Below are 8,145 nucleotides of genomic sequence, written 5' to 3'. Positions count from 1 at the left end.
AATGTTACTGATCGGTCCATTGGCAACCCGGAAAAATTAATCACAAAACCCGCACCACGCAAGTAAGTGGTATGCACCATTTTTACAAAGAAAATTTACTTCTTGTTTATGTTTAATGGTTGAAATGGAATTCATATGGAAAAAAAAATTTGGGGATTTTTTATATTATTATTGAGGGTTTTTCTTTAAAAATTTCAGATCCATAATAATAAATAGCCGCAATAATTAAATTATAGCACGAAAAGTGTATTTTTAGTGTAAAAATGAAGGTTTTATTGGTTTTGGGTGGGAAAAAGAGATGCGCATGGGATAAAATTCTAAGGAAAAACATCTTTCAGCTATTATAATCAGTCACTAGTCATAAATTAGAAAATAATCTATTTTTATGCACAAATAAATATAGAAAAATAGCTAAAAATAGAAAAAAAAAGGATTTTCACGTTATAAAAATCTAGAAAATTATGATTCATGGTTGTGGTTGTATAACAAAGTTGAGCCATGAATTTTGGCTTTGTTTATGTGTCATAGTTCATGTTTTTTCTGTTTTATGCGAAAAATATATACAAAATAATACCCTACACCTATGCAACGCATCAACATAACCTAAACATTAGAGAAAAAGGGTGAGGTGAAGAGATTAAGAGGGCTGAGAGGGTTTTGAATCTTTGAAATATTTGATTATGCATTCCATTTAGAATTGTGATAATTCAATTTAAGGGGCTAGTAGCACGAGGAATCGGTGTGCTAGTCTCCATACATGGAAGCATACGTTTAGTGAAAATCATGAAAGGGCTGTTTTTTCACATCACAAAATACAGATTTTTTGAATATTGTTTGTGCACTAGGATCATATGCACTATGCATGATACATGACATGGTATCAGTCCTAGATTTCATAGCAATTGTCTTCCTTGGACATGACTTATACGTTGAGTGGAAATGAGCCTTTGCTGTATGGAAGTTGTATGCTTTCCTTAGGACTATTTGGTGAGGATCTATATATCCCTCGATCGTACAAAACAAGAAAAGAGTGGAGTTTGTGAGTTATTGTTGAGTGTTGAAATGACCTGTTTTTTGGCTAATTTTTGTTGTTTTTGAGAGCTGAATGGTTGATTTTATGAGATGATTGATTGGTTTGAAAGTGGTTTGAGAGTGTTTTGGATGATATTGATTATGTTTTGGAAGTTCATGATGTTTATTAGTAGAGATATGATGTTCTGATAGGTTCTGATTGGTTATGTATACCTTCTGTATAGCTTCTGTTTTGTTCTGTTTTGTTCTGATTGTCTTCTGTAAGGAGGGATGGATTGATGATTGATAAAGATTGAGATATTGTGAAAGCTTATTGAGTGGTTTTTGAGAGTTTGGAATGGTTTGAGTATGAGTTATGAGGTTTTGATGACCTTTTATAACCTTCTGTAGGTCTTCTGTAGAGCTTCTGTCTCTGTTCTGTTCTATACTGTAGCTGTTCTGGTACTGTACTGTGACTGTTCTGTATGCTTCTGTATGTGTTTTGTTGGATGAGAGTGTAGTTTGGGAAAGTTTTCTAACCTTATAAAGAGGTGAATACAAGTGCAAAAGAGCTGAAAGAAGTAGCTGCTGAAGACTCAAGTGAAGACTGGAGTGAAGTGACAATAGTGAGCTATGAAAAGACACTGTAGTGGCTCTGGTGACTCTTCATATCAGACATACCTCTTGGGAGGGGTATCCACGACCTAAGAAAGATTATTGAGAGTGATTTTTGAGAGATTGTAGTGAGGATATGATGTATTATTGATGGAGAGAGAGAGAGAGAGTCAGAGATAGCCAATTCTACAAAAATAGAGTGATTGTATGTGAGAGATTGAGAGAGAAGACTATGAAGATATTGAAGATGATACTATGTGATGTATTTCCATTCAAAGATGGTGTATTCCTTTTCTTTCTTTGTTCTATTGATGAATTTTGTGAAGATATTGAAGAATATGGTTGATTCTATCAAATCCGTGGAAGATCTACATGATGTTGCATGAAGATTTGTGCTTGCCTAGTGTTCTTATCTTCATTGTGATCATATGAAACATAATAAAAAAGCTTGTTGATGTTACAAGATAGATTTTCTTGCAAGAGAATTCCCTTTTCCTTGGTGTTCCTCTTGGGGCTCCATGTTTTTGGTGCACAGCCGGGGAACCTTGCCATCAACAAGACCCAAAAGAAGCTGAAAATGAAGGAAATGGCATTGCCAAGAAGAGAAGAATTCAATGTAAAGTTCCTTCTTCCACTAAAGAGTTGGAATTTCTCATAATCAAAGCCACTTTCCACAAGAAGTTCATCCCACAATGGCGGAAACACATCACCATCATGATGCATGCTCTATGTGGTGGACAGTTTCCTCTTCCTGTTGAAGCAGCAGAAACTTGCATCTTGGTGGCAAACTGTTTGGGAACAAACTGAAGAGCAGAAACAGAGAGAATGACCATCCATGGAAGATTTGGCATTCATTGAGAAGTTTCCAGACATCATCAAGTGGGAGATTGTGAAGAAGCTTCAGGAGTCTTGGTCTGTAGAGGTGCACAAGGATAAGAAGGAAAAGAGTTGGAATTTGTTCGTGGATGCTCAACAGCAAGATACATGGGATTCTTGGTGCACTGATAATCTTCTGTTTGTTCAATTAGCAACCCACTGGAAGTTGGTAGACAGAGTGTTCTTTACAACATACACTTTTGAAACCATCAGAAGTTGACATTACTATGATGATGGCACCACCACAATGCTTAGACGTATGCATTTTGACACATTCAGAACCGAATACCTTCCTCTGTGCAGTGGCATGAAAGCAGAATTCAGAGATGTTGAAAAGGAAGAAGTGGAAGAAATGTTGGCAAGACATTCCTCCAGAGACTGAAGCCTTCTATTAACCCTCTGTGGAGCACTAACAACATAGTGGAGCCAACCCCAATAAAGAGGCAAGTGTTAGAACGAGTCCAGAGGTACGTGAGAAGAGAGAAAGCAAAAATCAAGGCTAAGAATGAGCTCGCAGCAGAAGCCGCCTTTGACGCCCTTGCGGAACTCTTTACAAAAGTCCCAATGGCACATCAAGCCCTTCCTCCTCCTGCTGGAGGTCCACTTCCAAGCCAGATCCATCCTGGAAATATTGATGACAGGACAACGAATGTAGTTCCATTGCCAGTTTTTAAGGGAGAGTACAATGAAGACCCCGATCTTCATGTAGCAGAGTTTATGGTAGCATGTGTGGCTAACAATGCCAGAACCCCTGAGCATTGGATAGCAATATTCCCCGCCACTTTCAAGGGCGCTATTGAAGGGTTTGTGAAAGCAAAGTTGCGTCTTCAGAAGACCTTGATATATGTCAAGATGGAAGATCAATCAAATGAATAATCCAATGTCAGAGATGGTTCTAGCATTCAACTCTGAGTCATATATTTTTAATAGCCATACAATAATTTCAGAATTCAATCAATAAATTCTGTTTTGGCTTCAGCATGTCATACAAGTAAAGTGCACCAATAACATTCTTGTAGTCCACTGATGGTAGATGCCTCTCTTTTACAGTGAGCTCAACATCAAGTTTTCAGGGCTACTCCAAGCTGAATAGGATGAATAGGTGATAATATGTTGTTATGATGGGTTGTTACTGTAAATCTCCCTTCAAAAGCAGAGTCTCTGCCTGGTCAATATTTACTGATGCATTTCCTCTTACCTCTGCACTCTTTAGACGTCACATCTCAAATAGTGGTTGTTTCTTTTGACATGTAAAGAAATGTCCCATCATCGATCTCAGTGGCGAGGACAATTCATTCTTTGTTGTCTGCTGTTTGCTTTTGAGTGGTAGGCATTGTGACCTGTGAAAGTCTGAGGTATATTTGATAGAAGATGACTTTTTGTTTTAACAGTCTATATTTAATATCAGTGGACTGATGTACTTTTAATGTATCCACCATGGCAAAGGCCTTTCACAGTACAAATTTCCATCCATATGTATATTAGCAAGGCCACTGCAACATCTCATCCAAACTGGTAAGGTTCGTTCAGGCTTTCGTGATCAGATGATGGATGGGAAAGGAGTTTGGTGGTTGTCAGTCCGTATAATATCCAAGCTGTAAGGTGGTTTCAGCAGCTGTTATGCTGGAATCATTCTGCTGCATAGATCCAGTAGCTGCTAGCCTTCAAGATGACGCCTCAGCTGCTGCAAGCTTTGAAGATTTCACACTTGATGTGTCCTGAATGTCTTGGGTTCTAATTACACTGTATGCTTGCATCACCGACATCTCAGAAAGCTGAGATTTCAGTAATTTGTTCTCCTGAAGGAGTAGATGCTCCTTTTTATGCAGGTCCGCGACCTGCTCCACCAGCAGTTTCGCCTGCTTATTACACAACAATGTTCTCCTTGAGCTGTAGAAGCCCCTGCAATCTTCTCTTCAAAGAAATTAATTCTCCTCCATTGGTACATGATATGGAGACCCAATTGATTAATCTCTTGCACCTTGACAAGCCTCAATCCATGTCAGGATTGTCAAGCCACGAGAAACATCACAGTTATCATCATCGACAAAACTCGGATGTGCTCGATGCAGATCAGATTCGCCAGCTCAATGCAGATCAGATTCGCCACATATCGAGCGTGGATTCCGACATAGGATTCGTTTTGTACTTGCGGAGACGAGCAGAAGAAGCTCCTGCCTGTCTCTCACTCCGGCTTTTCTTCCGTCGCCCCCCAAGCGGCCTACAACACAGCCCCTCCTGAACCAGAAAAGCAGCCCTCCCTATTATTCCAAACAGGTATAGTAATTGGTAGAATTCGAGACAGAAGAAACGGGAATCAGTGGGCTTTGAGAAGTAGAGAAAGTGTGAAGCGTCAGCTGCGAGAAGCTCTGGAGGGAACGTTGATGGCGTCTAGTCTTACCATGAATCTCCTAATTGTTATTGGTCGAGATTTTTCTTCTGAGCCGTAGCAGCCGCAGAATACCGAGGGATTGATGCTTTTTCATTTTTCCTCAAAAACAACCTCTTTTTCCCCAGGAAAGCGGGCCAATTTCAGCATATGCTGTAATAAGAGCAGGTAGCCTATCAGAAACTTATTGGGCATCTGGCCAGCTCCCTAAGCGCTGCAGATCCATAGCTCTGACACACCACAACTGAGGAACATCTGATTAGAAACGACAGGGCACCCTCCACAAGTCTTAAGTTTTCAACCTCCTCTTCACAGAACTGCAATCCAGCATTAATAAATATCTCTGACATTAGGGCATATGCAACTGCCTCTTTGGGTTCCAAATGCACTGCATGATCGAAAGCTTTCTTAGCCAGATCCAATTTGCCATATGTACGACATGCAGCCAATATAGACATCCAAGTAGCCCAATCAGCCTGAACTGACATGTTAAACAGAACTTTCTCAAGCTCTTCAAATTTTCCAACACGGCCAAGAAGATATATGACAATAATATAATGCTCCAGACTTGGAGATAAACCATAGTCCTTGTTTATCAAACCTAATAGTTCAACACCTTTGTCAGAGAAGCCAGCATGATTGCAAGCAGAGAGAACTGAAAGAAATGTAATTTCATTAGGTTTGGTGCCTGCCAACTGCATTTTCTCAAATGTCTGTAAACTTGCCAAATTGTTGCCCTCCTGTGCATACGCAGCAATGCAAGCAGTCCACAGCATGCAACATCATGCTGTACCAACCTATCAAAAACTTTTTCTGCTTCTGCAATGCTTCCACACTTCCCATACATGGATACAAGAAGTAAGTATACATGTAAATATAAGATGATCAAGTGCCAGGCCCTCTTGTTGCATCTGTTTGTATAGTTGTAATGTCTTCTCTCCTTGACCCTGCTCAACATAGACTGAAAGAAACCCTTCATGCTCACCATTATGCCTCCAAACTTCTCCCCACTATACTCATACGCAGAAAATAAATGTAAACACAACAACTAAGTATGTACAAAGTATCAAATCACACACACAACTTTTGGGTGGTTTTCACACTTCGAATGCGCAGCAATACGACATCCACCCCCTCTAATCCTGCACATCCTCCGGATGGGCCAACTACCCACGATCATTATCATCAAGATCCACAAACAGATCAATCTCTTCATTATGCATTTCCGGTACATCAACAAGATTATATGTCATATCATCTGTCTCTTTCATTGGAGTTTCTTCTCGTTGCTCTTCTCTTGAAAATTCTTCCAATGCATAATCTTCATCATCTCCTTTCTTGAAAATCTTGATTCTTTTTCCAGCAATAGGCACTCTAAGCACTGTCCCATCCAATTCTGTCAACTCATATGTTGCATTTTCAAAGACATGTCTGACTATGTACGGCCCAAACCATCTTTTCACCATCTTCCGAAGTGCAGTATGCTGATTTTCAAAGCTGCTATCAAAGGCTAATACCCAATATCCCTCTTCTATTGCTCTAGGCCGCAAGCGATGCCTGCTGTCAAACCTGTCTTTATTTCTTAGTCTGGAAACCTTCAACCTGTCAATAGCTAGCTGAATATCCTCTGGTCTCCTCTCCAACTGTCGAATCCGAAGAGCTAAGAGCTCCTCTCGTCAAATCCTCGTGCCAAGGTAAAACTGACCAAGTCAAAGCACAAGTCTCAGTCGGCATAACATGTTTCTGACCATACATCAACTCTGCAGGCATATATCCTGTGGTAACACTATGAGTCGTACGATCAGCCCACAAAGCAAATGGTAGAAGTCTCGGCCATTCTCCAATCCGTCCTCTGCATGCTTTGGCTAATGCTTTCACTATCGGCGGATGCCCTCTTTCACTCTTTCCATTTTCCTCTGGATTATATGATGTAGTTAGAACCAACTTGATTCCTAGCTGAGAGAAAAACTCCCTAGCTTCATCTGCATCCAATTCACCGCGATCTGCAGTGATCTTACCCACACAACCATACCTACAGAAAATTTCTTCCAATAAGATTTTACACATTGCACCAGTGGTCTTTGTTCTCAAAGATCTGCCCTCAACATGATTGGTAAGATCCTCTCTAGCCAAAACAATGTATCTCATCTGCCATAGACCCATAGGCATAGTAACCAAATCAACTACCCACTTATAATGAATGCATAGCGGATAGGTCGGATGAAGCTCATCTCGATGACGCACTACCGAATACATCTGGCAGTCTCTGCAAGTCTCAACAAAGTGAGAAACATCTCTATACATGCCTTTCCACCAATATTTCTCCTTGATTTTCTCATAAGTAGCCCACACTTCTCTATGACCAGCCCAAGGACTCTCATGAAACTCCCTCATCACCTGTAACTGTGTCTCTCTATCGCAGACAACCCGCAAAGGTAATCCGCCTCTTTTCTTCGGATGCTTCCAAAGAAATCGGTCCTTGAGAAAATAACCATAGGCTTTCCTTCTGATCTTCTTGAACTCTTCATCTGTCCATTCATCTCTTTTGCTCAGTGTACTAAGGTACCTGCCAATCTGCAACCAATCTCCAACATAGAGTTCTTCTATGAAAGCCACAATATCATAGACATGACAAACATGATCAACCATAGTGGCTGAAATTTCTGCATCATCCTCTTCTGCAAGTAGAGTCTCCTCATCATCATATCTGGCTCTAGACAGCATATCTGCTACTAGATTATCCTTCCCTGCTATGTGTTTAAATTCCGGATTTAATGACTTGATGTATGCAATCCATCTCAACATGGCTATATCCGGAGTAGAGCAACTCGTAATCATACCAATCAATGGCAAGCAATCTGTCTCTACCACAACTGAAACTCCAATAAAGTACTCCTTGTCACATTTGAGAGCCGTAACAATCCCCAATAACTCCCTCTTGATTTGTGGATATCTCCTCTGTCTTTCGTTTAGGACTTTCGCCCCAAATCGAATAGCATACCTATTTCCATCTACATCATCTTGCCCCACAGCCCAACCTATGCCAATTGGACTAGTGTCAACTGTCAATACAATAGGCTTTCCACAATTATAATCCGCTTTCCTGAGAGTAGGAGCATTCTGCAATAACTTCTTCAATTTCCGCATGGCTCTAGTGTGGCTCTCATCCCAATAGAATTTCTGCCCCTTTCGAAGCAGCTGATATAAACAATCTGCTATGTGTGCTAAATGAGGTATCCAAATCATATAAAACA

General features: G+C 40.3%; 1 protein-coding gene across 1 annotated transcript in view; it reads right to left on the bottom strand.

Annotated features, from left to right (window-relative positions):
• Nucleotides 1-4,166: 4,166 nt before the first annotated feature.
• LOC148009182 (putative pentatricopeptide repeat-containing protein At3g15130) overlaps nucleotides 4,167-8,145 on the bottom strand; it is a 7,888-nt gene continuing 3,909 nt past the window's right edge. Inside the window, exons 5-6 of the mRNA XM_087673710.1 lie at nucleotides 5,131-5,631; nucleotides 4,167-4,361 (exon numbers count right to left, since the gene is read on the bottom strand). Of these exons, the coding sequence (XP_087529836.1) occupies nucleotides 4,167-4,361; nucleotides 5,131-5,631 (696 nt within the window). The remainder of the gene's footprint in view (nucleotides 4,362-5,130; nucleotides 5,632-8,145) is intronic.

Source organism: Lygodium microphyllum, unplaced genomic scaffold (assembly GCF_053477565.2).
Source record: "Lygodium microphyllum isolate KBCC unplaced genomic scaffold, Lygodium_microphyllum_v1.1.10 scaffold_34, whole genome shotgun sequence".
Classification (NCBI taxonomy): domain Eukaryota; kingdom Viridiplantae; phylum Streptophyta; class Polypodiopsida; order Schizaeales; family Lygodiaceae; genus Lygodium; species Lygodium microphyllum.
Note: the sequence above shows the minus strand (reverse complement) of the source record. Positions and strands in the feature narration are given on the sequence as shown.